The sequence below is a fragment of the Ochotona princeps genome, chromosome 4, assembly GCF_030435755.1.
Source record: "Ochotona princeps isolate mOchPri1 chromosome 4, mOchPri1.hap1, whole genome shotgun sequence".
Lineage (NCBI taxonomy): Eukaryota > Metazoa > Chordata > Mammalia > Lagomorpha > Ochotonidae > Ochotona > Ochotona princeps.
Window position 1 is genome coordinate 68,478,204 of NC_080835.1, and position 19,073 is coordinate 68,497,276.

A 19,073-nucleotide genomic window follows, 5' to 3' on the forward strand; every position below is an offset into this window, starting at 1 on the left:
GCAAGCAATGACTCCTGTTCCTTCTCTCGTGGCATTTTGGTTTTCCTCCCTGATGCCTTCCTTGCAGCAGCTCTGTGTTCCAGTTGCTCTCTCCTATGTGTCCCTCTACTCTGTGTCTCTCACATTGCCGTCTCCAGAACTGTTGCCCACAAGGGTGTTCCTCCCTCAAGACAGAATGGGCTCTTGCCTATTCAGTGTTCAGGTTTATGACATGCATCCATCAACTTGGTAAGCTGCTTTCAAATGCATAACAAGAAACCAGGAGTGAAAGAGCTGAGAGCCCTGGCCCACACCAGGGGCCAGATCCCCTCTCCATGGACCTTGGCCTGTGTGTGGTTTATGACAGTCTTCTTTCTCAGGCGCTGACCCAAAGGCCTCTCATATTCATGTTCATTGTCTCACTTCAGCTCTGCTATGCAGGAAATAAGCTTTATAGAGTGAGCAAACAAATCAATAACTCTTCTGTTTTGTGTGGCGCTGAGGATGTTGCCAGTGTGAAATAGTAGATCTGTGCTGAGCAGAGGCAGTTGCAGGATTAATTCCAGAGAAGGATGGTATCCAGTTCGTGATGAACAAAATATCACTTGAAAGAAAGAGAAAAATAAAAAGGGCATTCAGGTCCTTTTCTCTTTCTCCTCCAAAGAAAATATGTGCCTCCCCTTTCCCAACCTGGAATGGCTTTCTTTTCCCAGCACATGGTTTTCATAAGCCTAATTCAGCACATAAAACTTGAGTGGGCCTGCCCTCCAAATGCAGTGTATCACTGTCTCCATCTCTGTGACCCAAACCATTTAATCCTTACGCTGATGCCATCAGGAGTGCTGAACTAATAAAACTGACTCGTGGGCTGGGGTTTGGACTCACCCATGTCTAAACAGAGTATGCCAAAGATGCCAGGACCTAAGCTATGAAGGTTTTAGCTCAGAATTTTCAAAGGAAGGATAACCCTGCACTCAGAGCGGGGCAACAGTGAGTCTTTGTGTTCCCATGTTTGGGAAAAGGCAGAAGGATTCTAAAAACTCACCTATCAGAAATAAAGCTTCCAAAGAGTCTCATGAAGCTTAGGATTTGCTTTCTATCAATTTTTGAGATGAAACGTATTCTACTCCCTTTCCCTTACCTAGAGAAATAGCAAAACTGGATTCTGAAGTTAACTGTTTTGACTTCACTGAGAAGCACATTTTAGCCTCTTAAATTCCATCTAAAATTTGTATAAACTTTTAGGCACAATAATCTACAAATACTTTACTTTTAAATAGTATCCTCATTTCCCACCTGACATATGCCTTCTGTGAATTTGCCAGCATGCCCACCCACAATCCCCCACAAAACAAGGAAGTTTGATGTGGTGATAATGCTGGGCCTCGGCATAATGACACAATGACAAGTATGAGCAAGCACCTTGCCATCCCAACAGCCACAAGGCTGGCAAGCACTGTGTATTCAGGTAAACTCTGGGCTTTGTCACCTGAGGGAATACAAGGAATTCCCAGCGCCATCCTTGGCCCTTAGGAACCCACCCATCATCACCAGGTCTTAGAGTATTATCTCAGGCACAGTTGTGTGAAGGCAGCCACAGATAGGAAACACAAAGCACAGAGAATCCAGTGTCACAAGGAATCCCGGAGGTTGAGCACTGTTGCCTGGCACAGCCATTTCTGCCAGTAACGATGGATATTTTTTAGATATGAGCAGAGATGTAATTGTGTCTTCCTTTTTACTACACTCTTTTGCACAGGAAAACAGGCCGGTGGGCACCAGCATCTTGCAGCTGGTGGTGACAGACAGAGATTCCTTTCATAACGGGCCTCCCTTCTCCTTCTCTATTTTGTCGGGAAATGAAGAGGAGGAGTTTGTGTTGGACCCTCATGGGGTCCTACGGTCAGCAGTGGTCTTCCAGCACACGGAGTCTCCGGAATACATACTGTGTGTCCAGGTACAATCTCCTTCATTCTGTGTGTCATACTGTCTGCTGTACTTGTTTCTCTGTTCATTGGCTAGGTTTTTTTGTTAAACAAGTGAATGCAATTCATTACCATGCAGGAATGTTCCCCTTTTAATCTCAGATTCAATTTCACACCAATAAAAGTGGCTTCTGTGTGTGAAATTGAACAGGGAGGAAGGCAAGCATCATTGTTCGGGAAGGATGTTGCTATAGGATATGCCCAGCGAATAGTTTTCTGGACTTAAATCTGTGATCTAAGCATCACAGGGCTCTAACAGACCCTTAAACACAACTCATCGGTCAACACGTGGTGCTTTCCACCACCCCGTCATCCTACCTGGGGAACATAGTGATCAATGTCATAATCACATTGAGCTATTTCATGGCCTGTGTGAAATGAAATGGGACAAAAAGGCAGAAGTGGTAGTGATGCAACGAGGATGGAAATGAGAGAATATCCAAAAATTTCCATGTTTGAACTTTGCCAAGAGAAAGATTTAGACTCTTATCAGTGACATGGGGGACGACTTCTGCCCACAGTTGCCCACAGAGCAGCCTAGACTCATGATAGATGATTCCACTGACTGTCTGAAACATTAGTAATTCTTTATATTTGTACAGAACTGAGTTGCACATATTACTTCTTTGGAGAAATTAATGACTGATGCCTATCAGTATATCCATAACTAGAGTTGCCATTACTCTTCAAACAATATTTTGTAAATGATTTTATTTCTTACTATAGGCAGGTACTCAAAAGCCAGGAGAGATTTGCAGCATCCTCTCGCAAAAGTTAGGATACTCCTTTGGATATTTTGTCTGCTTGTTGAAGAGCAGATACCTGAGTTCAGAATCCCCATTAAGAGCTGTCTCCTCCAAGTCCTATATGTTAAACTACTTTGAAGGCCTGTGTTTCCTTCCCTCATAAGGTCCCTGTGTACATCAACTGTGTTCCCTTTGCCATTGCATTTCCTTGTACTGACTTGTCCCTGTTGCCACTGGAGCCTCCGAGGTCAGACCTCTGGCTTCAGCCTAATTTCTCTAGTAAGCCACCTTAAAACCCACTTCACATCATTCTACCATTTCCCTGAAGTCCTGTGTCAAATTCTGCCCTTAGCTTTTCTTTATAAACTATGATTCAGGCACAGCCTTGCCCATTCATTTCCATGTGCTTGCTGGCTACTTCTATACTGTCAGAGTGGAGTTGAGTGATTAGAGATCATGCCTGCGAAGCCAGAAATACTTGTTATCTAGACCTTTATAAAAAGTTTGCTATTGTTTATCCCGAAGTAAAATTATCTGAGGATGACTTCCCTGGCCTCGGAAACAGGGCCTGAAGGCTAAGCACTGACCCTGGACATTCCAAAGGCAGATTCCAGGGTCTTTACACAGCCTCACCTTCCAGTGAATCTGCACTAGCTCATTACTCTTACCTTACACCCGGCAGCTGTATTCCTTCCTGTCATGCTTCTGGCCTCTGGCATTTGAGTGGGAAATGCCTGGCTGATAAAGTCATTTTAAGGCCACCCACAGTTTGACTTCAAGTTCAATGTAATTTGGCAAAATTTATCACCTTCTACATTTATTTTGTCATTTCAGCCCCTCTGGTTTAGATAGCCAATTAATTAAAGTATATGGTGACGGTGAGAATAAAATAGCAGGCTCTGTCGCGTACTGTCTTCCTATGGGTTTGCCTTTTGGTACTGTGCACTCTCTTTTAATTCTACAGTGTAAGAACCCTGTGGGGTTAATGCTACTATTTTCATCATATTAAAGATGCAAAAAATAAATCTCAGAGGAGGTCAGTACTTCATTCAAAGCCAGACATGCAATGAGTGCCAAAGCCAAGATTCACACTCAGGTCTTTGTGATGCCCAGGCACCTGCTCTTCTGCAGCCTTCCACACTCCATTTCCCACCTGACTGCACAGGCTGAACAGTCCTGTATTTTGAGACAACTGCCCTGTGGACCCAGCCAGGGGAATCTGCCCATCTCCTGTATGCCCACACTCTAATACTGATCGCCATGCATGTAGCAGGTATACAGTAAAGATCTAGTGTCAGAATAGTTGTTCTGTCAGTTCTTAACATGGAAAGAAAAGGGGGCTTTTAAAGGATGCCTATTTTTCCCTTCGGTGTGCCTTCTTTTTATTACAAGCCTTACTCTGATGTAATGCCCTGCTTGGGTAGGGTGTTACCTTTCTTCAGTGTGCAGAAAGGTGCCATCTGGTTCATTCCAACAGAGAGCAGAGATTCCTTTTCCAAGTGAGAGTGCCACTGTATGAGGTTTTCGCTTGTAGTTTCTATCCAACATGAAAACAAGGCATCCTGTTATGTGCAAGTTGGATCTGGTGGAACTCCAAATCCTCCTTCCCTGTTCACCCCGAGTGGCTTTATTGTGTTGTCACATTTTACTGTCCATAGCAAGGTGTACATATGGGAATTGAAAGTGATAAATCACTCCTCTTACCTAAATCTGCCTCCTCAGCACTTCTGAGAATCATGGCAGGGAATAGAAGGAAAATCAAAGGCAGTTAAAGAAACAGATATCCACACTCTATTTTTCTTGGAATGATTTTTTTTCTAAGTTCCTCACATTTTCCTGATTTTGGTTGTTTCAGGCAAAAGACGCAGGCAGGCCTCAGCAAGTTTCTCACTCCTACATCCGCGTGCGGGTCATCGAGGAAAGCATCCACAAGCCCACAGCCATCCCCTTGGAAATTTTCATTGTCACCATGGAGGATGACTTTCCTGGTGGGGTCATTGGGAAGATCCATGCCACAGATCAAGACATGTATGACGTGCTCACCTTTGCCCTGAAATCAGAGCAGAAAAGCTTGTTCAAAGTCAACAGTCATGATGGAAAGATCATTGCTCTGGGAGGCCTCGACAGTGGCAAGTACGTGCTCAACGTGTCTGTGAGCGATGGCCGCTTTCAGGTGCCCATTGACGTGGTTGTGCATGTGGAACAGCTGGTGCATGAGATGCTACAGAACACCGTCACCATCCGCTTTGAGAACGTGTCCCCTGAGGACTTCGTGGGGCTACACATGCATGGGTTTCGACGTACCCTGCGCAATGCAGTGCTCACTCAGAAGCAGGACAGCCTGCGCATCATCAGCATCCAGCCTGTGGCGGGCACCAACCAGCTGGACATGCTGTTTGCAGTGGAGATGCACAGCAGTGAGTTCTATAAGCCAGCCTATTTGATCCAGAAGCTGTCTAATGCCAGAAGACACCTGGAAAATGTCATGCGCATCTCGGCCATCCTGGAGAAGAACTGCTCAGGGCTTGATTGTCAGGAACAGCACTGTGAGCAGGGCTTGTCCCTGGATTCCCACGCACTCATGACCTACAGCACAGCTCGCTTCAGCTTTGTGTGTCCACGTTTCTACAGGAATGTGCGCTGCACTTGTAATGGTGAGTGTCATTTAGAAAGTTCCCTTCTACCTCCTAGATTCCTTAGGAGTAGCCTGCATTGCCATTTCTGGAGTGCATGCACATAGTCACCTGTTCAATTACATTTTAATTGACTACCTACTGTGTGCCCAGATGTCGGGACTATAGGATTAGACAAGATAAACTCATGCCCTTATTCCCATGGGACTGCAGCTTAGTGAGCTGCACAGACAGGCAAGCCCGTGTCATGAGACTTGTTAGAAGCCTAATCCTGTGGGACGATCCTGTGAAAATAAAGGTTTCCTAAATGAGACATCCTTTAGATTGAGATAAAGTTCACGAAGGCATTCAGGGAGGGGTAGGAGAGTGTTCTAGACTTGTGTGAGGACAGCTTAAGGGTGAGAGTGGAAACTGCATCTAGGAAATTGAAAGAGCTTTCCTCTGGCTGAAAGGAGTGGGCAGTGGTGATAAATGAGACTTGAGAACAGGTCCGGTAATCACACAAGGGCCATTAGCCAGAATGAGGGATTTAGAAATTATCCCAACGTGGTTAGAGCCACTGGCCATTTTAGAATGTGAAAGTGACTGATCAGATCTGTCTTTCAGAAGGAATGCACAGAGGGCAGTCAGTGGGGGGGACCAGACCAGAGGCAGAGAAACAAGTTGGGAATGTATGGCAGAGGGTAAAGGCAGCTCAATTCGCCATCATGAGAAATGGGGCCCTGATGTCTCGGAGCACAGTTGGGATGGATTCCCCCCTCAGAGCAGAGAGGGTGAAGTAGCTACTGTTGCTTGGTGTAAGCAGACCCATGAACATTGACCGTCACTGGTCAAAGGCTATAGCTATTCACAGTCCCACTGCCACAGTTACCACTCAGAAGCGTACTCTCTCATTTCCTCCCTCTGACATGTGGACACGCTGTCACCTTCTAGGAGAATTGTACCTAAAGTGTTTCTTGTAAGTGTGACTTTGATGCAAAGAGACCTTGACCAGAATGGAGGCCATTGGTGAAAAACCCTTTTAGGTAACTGGGGACAGGCAGAACCCCTGCTTCCTCCATTATAAAAAGTTCCTGGCTGCAGTTTGGATGATGCATTGATCAGAGAGAAGCCCTAGGGACCACACCTTCCTCCAGGAGCAGGATGCCTGCCTGCCATTCATTCTGTAGCAATCAGTGAAATCATCCGCCAGACATAGTGATGTCCAGACTTGTGGAATATGTAAATCAGTTGCAGAGTAACTCATGGCATCCATGCAAGGTAAAATGCACTTCTGGCAGATGCCACCAAAATGCAGGATTTATGAGTGCCAGCTGTCTGAAGCCTTACCTAGATGTCTGGCAGCAAGTTGATTTATGTCCCAAAGCACTGCTAGGGCCTCCACACACTGATTCACAGCAGAGTTCCCAAGGATTCCAGACAGGACAGGGCAGACCCTGCAGGAGAACAATACCAGTTAATTAATCCTCCTACTGTGAGAACATGCTTCTCTTTTCCCCCTGCTTCTTATTCTTTTTTTTTAAGTTATTATTTTCCATGATACGGTTTTGTAGGTACAGGGATTCTCCTCTCCACCTCCCCTTTTATCCCTCCTCCTTCTCCTCTTTCTCCTCCTCTTTCTCCCCTCCCCCACACTGATTGCCCCTATATTATTACAATAATATAGTCCTTCAGCAACAGTCACAAATCCAACATTCTATTATTTAAGTGTATCATAGCATTATAGGTATAGGCAATGGTAGAAAAGTATCGTAGTGTCAAGGTATATTTAACAATTTCATTGGGAGTTCTTTTATTTGGGAGTGGAGATGCATACTGCAGTGTGTCTTCAGTTTCCCAATATGCTAGTCTCTATTATATAGTTCATCTGTGAAAATATATTGGGTGTATGTGCATATTAATAAGCATCTATATGTGTGATATACAGGTTTTGTATATATGTGTGTGTGTGTATATATTTACCTAGAATCGCCAAAATCTGTGGAGGCAGCAGTGTCCTAGACACTGAAGATTTAAAATGAGAAAAATGCAGCCACTGACCTTAGAGGCTGGCTGTTTGGAAGTCAGCTTAGCCTCTTCTTGCTGCGATGCTATTCTAGTAAATGCTTGCAAGTGAAAAGGACACACTGCTGTGCGAAAAGGAAACCTCTCTGCGATGTTTCCACACAGAAACCACCTATGGGCCCCATCCCCAAGGATGCATAAGTTCATCAAAAAGGACAAGGAGGAAAGGCTTTACAAACTTACCTTAAAGAAGGGATTGTAGAGGGCTGATTTTGTGGGGGTTGGAAGGGCTGGGTTTTAAGTGCAGTATGTATCAAGGAAATTCCCATGCCTAGGACTCCTCACCTCTAATCCTCACAAAACTTGCTACTCTGGGCAAATAGTGAATGCCCTGAATCTTTGTGATTCTCTCCCAGAGAGCCAGAGAGCAGACTGTGAGTTTGAAAAGCAAGCACTTACTTGATTGGTAAGCAAGCATTTCCTTGGCAGTGTCAGGCTGTGCTACCAGCCTTCTCTCACCTTGAAGCCAATCTTATAATTAAGCTGTAAAATAGAATTTCACATTTTAGTGGTAAAAGAAGCTCAAAAGGTCATCTTGCCTGGTCCTGTCTCCAGGAGGTGATGTATGATAATGTTCATTTTATAAATGCAGCAGCTATGTGCCTTGCCCAGGGCTACACAGCTGGTGAGAGTGGCATGCCAATTCGATATAGGGTCCCTTGGGCCAGTGTTTTATTATCTGCATCTTAAGAGCAGGGGCTGTTCCTTTTTCTTTTTTAAATGTGAATTGTTACCTCCATGCTAAGGACTCTATAAGAGTACCCAACCCCATGTTCCTGGCAGACTGAACGTCAATCTCATAACATAATTCTAGCGAGGTGGAGATTCCCTCAGATTCCTGTGTTGGGGACATTCACTGAGGATGGTGAGGCCACATCCTGTGATCAACAGACTTAGCATGAAGCCTGGGAGCCCACTTATATAGCCAAGATGACAGCACTGGTGATCGGAAAACCACCCTGAGAAGTCTCACAGGAGGGTAAAAACAGGAAAAAGGAAATAAAAAGAAGTCCAGGTTCAGGAGGCAAGCTCTTAGTTATAATAGGAATAGCTCTTTCACATCTTCTTAAGGTTCCTTTTAGATAAAAATGTCATGAAGAGTTGTTAATGTAAGCATTAGGCACTTGTAGGTGTCCTCTCATTCACTTGCAAAGAGAAGAGTTCAATATATGTCCTCCTGCCTCAGCACAGCAAGCTCATATTGGCTGCTCATCTGTTTACTCTGGGAGATCACTGATCATTAACGGACTTTCCCACCGCTTGGAGGAATAATCAGCATGATAAATAGTCAGTTGTCCATTCTGGGCTGTGGAGCCATGTTTATGCAGATTTGGTCTCAATGTTATTTACCCCTCCCAATTTCCATTCATCTTTTTCTCAAGCAGATTTTTTGGGTCCAATTATCATCATTAATATCTTTAACTAAATGCTGAGTTGCTGTTACTCAATGAAATCAGCCTTGGATTTTAGCTCATTCAATGCCAGCCACATCAGGTACCATGTTTGAAGAGAACTTCAAGAGACACAAAGTTCTGATGCTGTGAGATGATGGCTGCTTGGTATAATTCAGTGTTTGATGAACCTGACTGTAATTTAAAGAAGTGGGAAGTGAAGAAAGGGTGCTGTGGCAGCAAGTGGGGTTGTGCTCATAGTCTGTGTTTGAAAGATTCCATAGACGTTTAAGAAATATGACATAGGAACATAATATAAAGGAGATGTTTACCTAGGAGAGTGAAATCTTAGAACACCAGAATTGCAGACCCATGTGTCGGGGAGGAAAGACTAGGAGGCTCCCAGATGTGTCAAGTCTTCATTCACACATGTCATGCAGAACGGAGCTTGGGACTCCTCGTGAAATGAGTGAAGTGTTGATCATGGGAAAGGCTCTGTGCCAGGTAGAGATGAATGAGACAGCAGCCATATTGTCACCCAGAGGGGAGGGTGATGTCACAAGCATTTGGCCCGGGTGCTATGAGAAGACTGAAATGCACTTGAAAGAGGTCTAAAAGGATGCCTAGAATCAGGTGGGTGGGAGGGATGGAACGTTCCAGGCCGAGGAGGTATGAAGGTGAGAAAAATTGCATAAGTGAGTAGACAGATCAAGTAGTGACAGATACCACAACTGATCGACTGAGCAAGATATTACTATGCTGCTTTTCATGCATATGTAATTGCATTTAACTCTCACAATAATCCTAAAGAACAGGGGCCATTACCTCCCTTCAAAACTGAAAGAAACCAGGACTTGGAGAGGCAAATTAGCTTGTGCAAGGTCACATAGATGATAAATGGCTAAGCCAGGGTCACACCTGACTGTTTTACTCAAAGCACTTCCTAACCACAACACTTTCTTTCTCTGCCCAGATTTGGAAGAAACTTGGAAGTCACCCACTCTATCCTTCCCCCACCTGCAAACTTCCTCTTCCTATATTTCTCGCTTAGTAATTCAGCCAAGTTTTGAGCACCAGTGCCAGCAGTTCTCAAGTCAGCCCTGAGATGAGTTTCTGCCTTATACAGTAGTACACCGAATCCATCTCCTTGTCATGTTACCCAACTGTACTCTTCAGAGCCACACAGAACCCAATCTGTCTAAGCCCTCCTCTGCAGGCTTCCCTTAAGACAGCTAAGGATAGTGAATATCACCTTTGCCTACTCTTTTCCTAGGCAGACAGCAAAACTTTCTTTGCCCCTTGGCTGTAAACAAATCTGTGCTATTAAGAGTTATAGGTGGTATAATGAGGGCACAGAGGAGGCATTAAAGGCGAAGTTATCAGTTTCGCTTGGACAAATCCAAGGAAGGCACTGGAAGCAATGAAGCTTGTCATAATGGTTCTTCGCCACACAGGGAATGCATGTTGAAGAGAGGAAGCAGTAAACAGAAAGACCCATAGATCTGGGGTATCCTTCTGCTTGCTCATACATTCAGAAGTTAATTGAATGCCATTTCACATCAGGCCCTGGGAGGACCCTGGAGATCCATAGTGAAACAGGCCTGATGTGTTCCCCATCCCCACAGAGCATGAAACAACACCATGCATCAGGCTGATATAAAGGAAAATGATTGGGCCGGATGGTACAGTATCTAGTCCTTGGGAAGATCACGGTAGCTCAGGTAAACAGCCTGCTGCTAGATGGCTGTAGCAGTATGCTTCTCATAAGTTCAATGAAACAAAGTGATGAAAACTCCTGTGAGGCAATTAAGAAAGCTAAAACTTGGTTGTGATGGTTTGTTTTTTTAAAAAATTAGAGCAAATCTAAGATTGAGTCTACTCTTAGGCTAATGCATGTTAATGCTAACTTGCTGAGAAAAAGCCACCAGGATCTATCCCAAGGGTTTTGACTAACTCTCAGGGACGTCCCTTGAATCTTAAACAGTTTCCTCCTACAAGCTGGCTAGTTTCTAATTTTCATTAAGAGAGATTTATCTCTGCAGATCACTCATCTCCAGAATGCATGAGGATGCTTGACTGAAACAGCACTCAGCCTTTAGTGAAATCATATAGAAAATACAGTAAAGCCAAGAAAATACCATTCTAGTAAATTCTCCACTTCTGAAGAATCACAAGAGACCATGTATGGCTGAGGTTTCTGGATAGCATGTCTTTAAAATTCTTCTAGGCCATGCATGAACCGGAAATGTTATTAAGTGACACTTGCCAAAAAATGAGATCTTATAAAGCACATGAATTCAAGATACGAGATGTTTTCCTTTGGCTGCTGAATGCTTCAGCACATGAGGTGAAACTGAAGCAAGAAGTTGAAATTGGCTCTAAATGGCAGCATAATTTTTCATTTAGATAGTGATATATTGACTAAAGGTATGGACTTAAATCTAAGGCACTGTGGAGTACTGGGCAGGTGGACAGAATCCTAAATATGGTAATGAGGCCCTCCTAAGATCAGAGCAGGTGTTTGGCACAGTAGTTGAAATCTCACTTGAATGCCCACAGCCATATTAGAGTTCTGGGTTCGAGTACCAGCTCTGCTCCTGATTGCAGCCTGTTGCTAATAAACACCCTGGCAGAGAGCAGGTGATGGATTTGTTCCCAGCTACTAACATGGGAAACATGGATTGAGTTCCCAGCTCCCAGACACTTAAGGAGTGAACTAGCAGATGGGATATCTCTCTATTTCTGTCTACCATCCTTCCTTTTAAATGAGTAAAACAAATCAGTGCAAGCATACAAGGCTCTCCCTTCTGTTCTCTGCATGTTCCACCATGCTGGAATGTGAAAATGAATCACGTATTGTTGATTCAGTAGAAAGTGATGTAAATTTCTACCTGTACAAACCTTCAGATTAGAAGTCTTCTGTTCAGAAAACGAGCAGACTGTGCACATTTCTCCTGATGGGGAGGCTGTGTGGAAAGAACACCTAATTTGAGACAGGGAAGCTGGATGTTGACATGTCTGTGCATGCCCCATGACTCTGATGAATAAAAAGCTCCAGGCTTTTACACTTCCAGTGCACGCAAGATTTCCTCTCATCTGTCAACTTACAAACCACGAATCTGACCCCAAAAGAAGAGCAAGTGAAAGGCTAGATTCAAGTTCAGGGCTCTGTCATGCTGTTGAGTCAAATGAGTGCCTCCAGTATTGAGAGCTTATAGTAATATGTTTATTCTATGTATTTTTCCTCTATGTGCTAAACATACACTAGCCCATTTTATTTTCACGATTCTAGGAAGTCTCTTTATCTTGATTGTTTTGTAAAAAGGAAATCCAGATGCACATAGACTAAGGTATTTCTTCAAGGCCATACAGCAAATAAACTAGCCAAGGTCAGAATCCAGGTCTGTAACTTGCTGGTGCAGTGTGCTCCTTTGGTTACACCACGTCCCTTCCCAAAGGGACCTGGGAATGGGGAATGGAACTTACTATGTCTGCTTCAGGTTGTGACAGAAACTACAAGTGCCTGGTGCTACTCAAACATAGAATCAGTGGTGTCATTCGGTTTAATAAAGTGAGACTATGTTCTCTCCAACTTCACTCCAGCATCAAAATGATGGGTGCCTGGAGAGGTTCACAAGTCTCCAGCTCCCAGGCTGTCACAGAGCACAGCACAAGTTCATTAAACCTGGATTATTTAATGATAATTAATGAGATAAACCTCTTCCCAGAAGCACTAGGACTTAACACTGCTGTTTCTTCACCGATACTCCAGAGCAGGTGAGGCGCCTTCTACATGCAAAAGGGTCTTAATGGTGCAGAGGCGTTTATACTTCCCTGGAAAGGTGATGGTATGAATCTTGATTTCTAAAAACAAGTTAACCCCTCAGCATCCAGTGAAAGTGTCCTGGATGTCACCTGGCCAAGAACGGAGGGCTTTGACTACAAAGAAGGACACTGCCTCCAAGAAAATGTCCCCAAGAGTGGGACTTGAGTGTCTCTGAGGCCGAGGGGCAGGTGCCATTGCTCAGGGTTGTCACACCAAGGCCAGGTCCCTCTGATGGTATTTGTTTATTAAAGGACATAAACTTTCAATGTATCAGGAAGGAATGGTCACATCGGATATGAGGAACTTGTTTTCTATAGCGAGGAGTCTTTACAGCACTAGACTGCGATCTGCATACGTGGCCACCTCTGACACCTCTAAGAAGATGTCACATTCATACTGACCTCCATACTCTTAGCTGCCTTGGTTCCACATTAAACCACAAGAAAGTGGCTCAGTGAACAGAGCAAACTGACAGCAGCAGCTCACAGTCTGGGACTCAGGGATGAGACTGTGGAAGACTTTTACAGCATCAAGAGACATGTCCTTTATCCAAAACTGACTCCTCACTCCTAAAGAGCTGATAAGCAAAGGGAAAGAAAAGAACCCATCAAAATCCATGCTGCTAGAATGAATGTACTTATATTATACACTCTTATATATCTAATAAGATTATTCTAGAATATATTTACACAATTTGTTTTAATGTGTGTTGTATGTTCCTTGAGCTACAAATTTGTGAGTGGGGATGGAACCTAGCATAATCATTAGTGATTGCAAGTTGATTATATGGGCTGCAACACAGAACATGGGAAATAACAAAAAGTGAGTTTTGAGCTCCAGTCGCTGGCTTAAATGGCTTTTTGCATTACTGCAGAATTATGGATGCTAAAGCTAGAAGTTTTGTACTGATTACCAAAGTGGGACTGAAGGTAAAAAGAAATGCTTAAAACATGTAAATACAGGTAAAGCTTACCCAAATGATGTATTTTTTAGGAAGTATAGTGCTTAGCACTGAAAACTATCTTTTTCTTAATATTACCATAATTCACACAGAAATAAAAAGCTTTGCTTTCCCTCTTTGAAATTGAAACATTAAAACTGAATTGTTAGTGTCAATTGTTTTATCAGTGTAGACATTCCATTGGGGCAGAACAAAATGAAAAACATATCTGTAGCTGTTCTCAGGAACACAGAAATTTATTTTTAAAGATTTATTATATTTTTATTGGAAAGTTATATATACAGAGAGGAGAGACAGAGAAAAAGATCCTCCATCTGCTGATTCATTCCCCATCAACCACAATAACCAGAGCTGCACTGGTCCCAAGCCAGGAGACTGGAGCCTCCCCTGGGTCTCCCGCATGGGTGCAGGGTCCCAAGGCCTTGGGCTGTCCTCGACTGTTTTCCCAGGCCACAAGCAGGGAGCTGGATGGGAAGTGGGGTGCCAGGATTAGAACCAGTGCCCATATAGGATCCTGGTGCATGCAAGGTGAGAACGTTAGCCACTAGGCTATCATGCCAGGCCCAGAAACAGAAATTTATAGAGAGGATAGTGTTAGGTGGGGTAAAATAGAAAGGACAAAGGCATGCCCACAGAAGGGAAAGTAGATTTCTTAAATTTATAAACTATTGTTTTGTGTGTGTGTGTGTGTGTGTGTGTGTGTGTGTGTGTGTGTGTGTAGTTGGGAGGAGGGGGAATGCAGAATTTGCATCACATTTTTGGCCTGCCCTTTTTGAGTTTTGCACATTGCCACCTCCACATGGCCAAGATAGCATCGTGCTGAGTTTTCATTTTTTTTTTAGCATGTGCTAGCTACTGGTCAGTATTTAGGAGCACTCCAGAAGTGTGTATGTTGCTGTCAAAGACAGAAATGAAGCCAGAGCGGAATATAGTAGAGTCAACCCATGGAGTTGTGATCTTACTGTGAATTAAAGACAGGCGTCAGGTTAAGCTGCTCTCCATGGTTGGCTTGTTCTTTTGTTACACACAGGATCTCACTCGTCAAGCCTGAATGGCGATGCCCCTTTATGAAGATGTCTGATACTCTCCGAGGAGACAGAATTCTTTCTCCTCTGGTCCTTCGGTACTTTCACATATCTCTGTCATAACGGCTACTTTCTACTTTGGCGATCATGTGCTTGCCTGTTCATTCCTGGGCAGCAGAAGAGGAGCTGTGAGCTGTCATTCTCTTTCATCCTTCTACACCCACTCCTATCATCATCATCTTCCTCAAGAATTACTGTACTCAGTGAATTTTCTGAAAAGTTGTACCAATTCAGCCATGTGATTATTTGTTGAGTGAATGCACCAAAAAATCATTGAAAAACCAGAGTGTCTTGAATCAGTTCATGAGATGGTCACACAGCTGTTTTAAGTTCCATAAATATTGCCAAATACATGGCAGGGAAATAAAGGTATTGAGGATAAAAAGAAATCTAGAACATATATTTTAGGGCACTTAGGCCTTACAGAGCCACTGAAGAGACGATTCTAAATTTTCAGCTAAAAATGCCTTCACTTCCAAGACTTTGTAAGCTGGATCAGTGCCAGGAATGTGTTTCATCACTGAGCTGTGAACCAGTGGAAAATAGGATTTATGATTTCTGACTTTGCTAGTGCTGCATGTGTTGCTCCTCTCCAGGATTATCATCCTTAAAATATTGAGATGTAGTTGGCACTGTATTTCTGCTTCCTCCTAGACAAAGAAACAGCTGTATCACAGGAAGGAAAGAAAGTTACTATTTTTTTTATTATTATTATTGGAAAGCCGGATATACAGAGAGGAGGAGAGACAGAGAGGAAGATCTTCCATCCGATGTTTCACTCCCCAAGTGAGCCGCAACGGGTCGATGAGCGCCGATCCAATGCCGGGAACCAGGAACCTCTTCCGGGTCTCCCACGTGGGTGCAGTGTCCCAAAGCATTGGGCCGTCCTCGACTGCTTTCCCAGGCCACAAGCAGGGAGCTGGATGGGAAGTAGAGCTTCCGGGATTAGAACCGGCGCCCATATGGGATCCCGGGGCGTTCAAGGAGAGGACTTTAGCCGCTAGGCCACGCCGCCAGGCCCGAAAGTTACTATTGAAAGGAACATCACCCGGGCCAGGCTGTGCCCAGGCATGAACTGCTGATGGCCAGTGTATTTTGAGTTCCCGGACAAGGGACTCGTTTAGGACATGGCTAACCCAGTTGGGAAACTGCTGTTGCAATTGTGGGTTATTTTTAATTTGCATCTTTTTTTTTATATAATCCTTGTACCATCTCAACTCTTATCAGATTGCAGGTGGACTAGTTTCTCTTGCTGTGTTCAGGACTTTTGTGCTTGCATCCATGCACCAATATTTACCCTTATTCCAGCGCTGACATCACACACTTGGGTCCTGCATTGTACCTTAGTCAGTTAATCCGCTGCCTAGGATTTCCCTGAGAAGGGATTAACCTTTCATCTTGCTGTGCTGTTAACAACGCAGAGGTAAAACGGAAGCCTTCCTTTGCCAAGGCTAATTCTACTTTTTTGATCGCTGGAATGGTATGTTTACAGCTAATCAATAAACTAGTGTGTAGCCAAAAGGATTAGGAAACAATGGAAGCTGTGTTTTCACAACTTAGATTCAGTCATACTTGTATCTCTTTAGAAACATCTTTTTTCTTCCACATCTACAATCAATAGCTAACATGTCTTGAAATCTAGCCCCAGGTATTTCAGAACGAGAAAAGGATGTAGAAGAATTTATAAATCCTAGGGGTACATTCAAATGGCCACCAAGGTGCAGAAACTCCACTTGACTGAATGCTGCCAGACAGTCCCTGTCTTCTGATGAAGGTGATCCAGATTGGACCATGGTGTATTTTAGCTTCACAGGAACTTCACTCTTTACTCTTTTCACCTAACCAACCCCCCACTTTGGCAGATGCAGGGGCATTTGACAGAAACACACAACCGCTGAAACCCATTGGGATCATCATCTTTTGGACAGACTGTTACTAAGCTCAGAGCCTGTACAACCCATTTGTGTACTGACTGTCTGCATTCCCCCTTTGTCACAGGAGGACTGTGCCCAGGGTCCAACGATCCTTGCCTGGAGAAGCCATGTCCAGGGGACATGCAGTGTGTCGGTTATGAAGCCAGCAGGAGACCCTTCCTTTGCCAGTGTCCACCAGGGAAGCTTGGAGAGTGCTCAGGTACAGAGAGTGGTAGAATGATAAGGGTTGTAGTTTTATATTTCTTTTTTTTTTTTTTTTTTTATTTATTATTTAACTTCAGTAATTACATTGTATTATGTGACACAGTTACATAGATACTTGGGTTCTCCCCACCCCTCCCCAAACCCTCCCACCATGGTGGATTCCTCCACCTTATTGCATAACCACAGCTCAAGTTCAGTTGAGATTTCCCCATTGCAAGCGTATACCAAACATAGAGTCCAGCATCTTATTGTCCCGTCAAGTTCAACGGTTTCTTAGGTATACCCTCTCTGGTCTGATGACAGAGCCAGCAGAGTATCATCCCAGTCAATTGAAAGCTCCAACATACCATCAGCAAAAATTTACATCATTATGGAATTAATTGACATAGTAATGAGTAACCAATATGTTAAAAGTAAATGCGGGTTCCCAGCCACCTTCTGTGACCACCTCATGCCCTTTAGTACATTAACACTGCCCAAGCCCTTCAGAGGACACTTCTGTCTGCATGTTACATTGTCATTGGGAATGGACCACAGCTAACTTTTCCCTTGCTTGACCTTGGGATTTATCCCAGATACAATCTCTGCTAAAGAAAAATGTGAAGTCGGTAGACTCCTTGCAAAATGGCAAGACACAGCATGTATTTTCAATGATATTATGTGACTGTTATGAATATAAAATTACAGAAAAATAGAAGGCTGTCAATTAGGCAAAGGAGTCATAATATCTAGGGCATGGCCTTTGATGTTCAGAGGGCTACACAAATGTGTGAACACAAAACAGAGATGGACAGAAAGTGGAACTAAGGCGATATTGCTAAAGTCCCAAAACGCAAACCAAGTTAAGAAAACAAGTAGACTGACTCCGCTAGAAAGCTGTAACTAGCCTCAAGTTCTAGAACAGAGAGGTATATGTCTTAGGCAAATTTTGATTCAAATGATCCTCTGTGACCATCAGTTTCAATATTTCATTTGATTCATATATCCTCCACCAGTTCTTTTGTCTAAAAAGAGTATGTTTCATTGCTTAAAGATTTATTTACTTATTTGAAAGTCAGAGTCATAGAGAGAGATGGCTAAACCAACCACCTGTTGATTCACTCCTCAAATGGCCACAGCAGCCAGTCCAAAAGCGAGGAGCCAGAAGCTAGAAGCTTTCTCCAGGTCTCCCACATGGGTGGTAGGGGCCCTTGGACCATCTTCTGTTGTTTCTCCAGGCATATTACCAGGGAGCTGGATTGGAAGTAGAGCAACCAAGACTTGAACCAGTGCCCATATAGAAGGTGGCATTGCGGTTGGCAACTTTTCCTACTATGCCACAATGACAGCCCCATCATTTCTGGTACCAATACAGTGCTCTTTTAGTTAGAGTGCGCATTTAAGACACATTAACTGGTACCAATTTTGGAATCCGTGAAATACTTAGGTATTGATAATAATAATAGTAATTGTAATGGGAAAAAATAATTATTCCTGGTATGTGAAGGGCACTTTGCAAGAACTAGGCTTTAAAATTTCAGCCTTTACCAAGATAAGCACTGTTCATATAAATGGAAGTTGGGGCAGGTGTTCAGCCTTGCATCTAAGACACTTACATCCCACATTAGCGGGCCTGAGCTCAACACCTGCCTCTGGCTACCGACTCCAGCATCTGGCTGATGTTGACCCAAGAGACAGCTCTGATGGTCTAAGTAATTGGCATCCTAGTGCCTATAAAGGAGACTTGGATCAGTCTCCTATCACCTGCTTCAGCTTTGGCCTAGCCATAGCATCACAGGTATTTGTGGTGTAAACTAAAGGATGGGAGCACTCTCTCTCCATACCAAATAGATTAATTGGCATTTTATTTTAATTGGATGCTGAAGGTCTTTCCTAGTAAATTTCAATAATGTAGATGCCCAGCAGGTGACGAGATGACCAGAGTGCCTGCCTAAGTCATCTTACGTTTACATTTGGAAGAAAATGATGGTGCTGCCACCTCAATACTCAGGCTATGAGCACAGCAACAGGACATGTAGGATGAAAATCCCCCAAATTCTGATGTCGCTTTCTGGCAATCTCCCTTCTCTTGTGTAGAATGCCATTTGGTTGTCCACTTGGTGTGTTTCCACACTTTCTGCCTTACCTGCAGAGAGCAACTTTTCAACCATTACGCTACCTCTTAAATGCATGAAGTGGATGGCAAATTGAAAATAAAGTGAACTTAGAATTGGGCTGCAGACTTTTGAGTCCAGGAACAGACTTTCAAACTAAATTGTGAAGAAG

At 43.7% G+C, this 19,073-nt stretch overlaps 1 protein-coding gene across 1 annotated transcript in view; it reads left to right on the top strand.

Annotated features, from left to right (window-relative positions):
- LOC101522123 (protocadherin Fat 3) overlaps positions 1-19,073 on the top strand; it is a 123,796-nt gene that overhangs the window by 74,749 nt on the left and 29,974 nt on the right. The window contains exons 14-16 of the mRNA XM_036493716.2: positions 1,739-1,936; positions 4,566-5,364; positions 16,669-16,803. Of these exons, the coding sequence (XP_036349609.2) occupies positions 1,739-1,936; positions 4,566-5,364; positions 16,669-16,803 (1,132 nt within the window). The remainder of the gene's footprint in view (positions 1-1,738; positions 1,937-4,565; positions 5,365-16,668; positions 16,804-19,073) is intronic.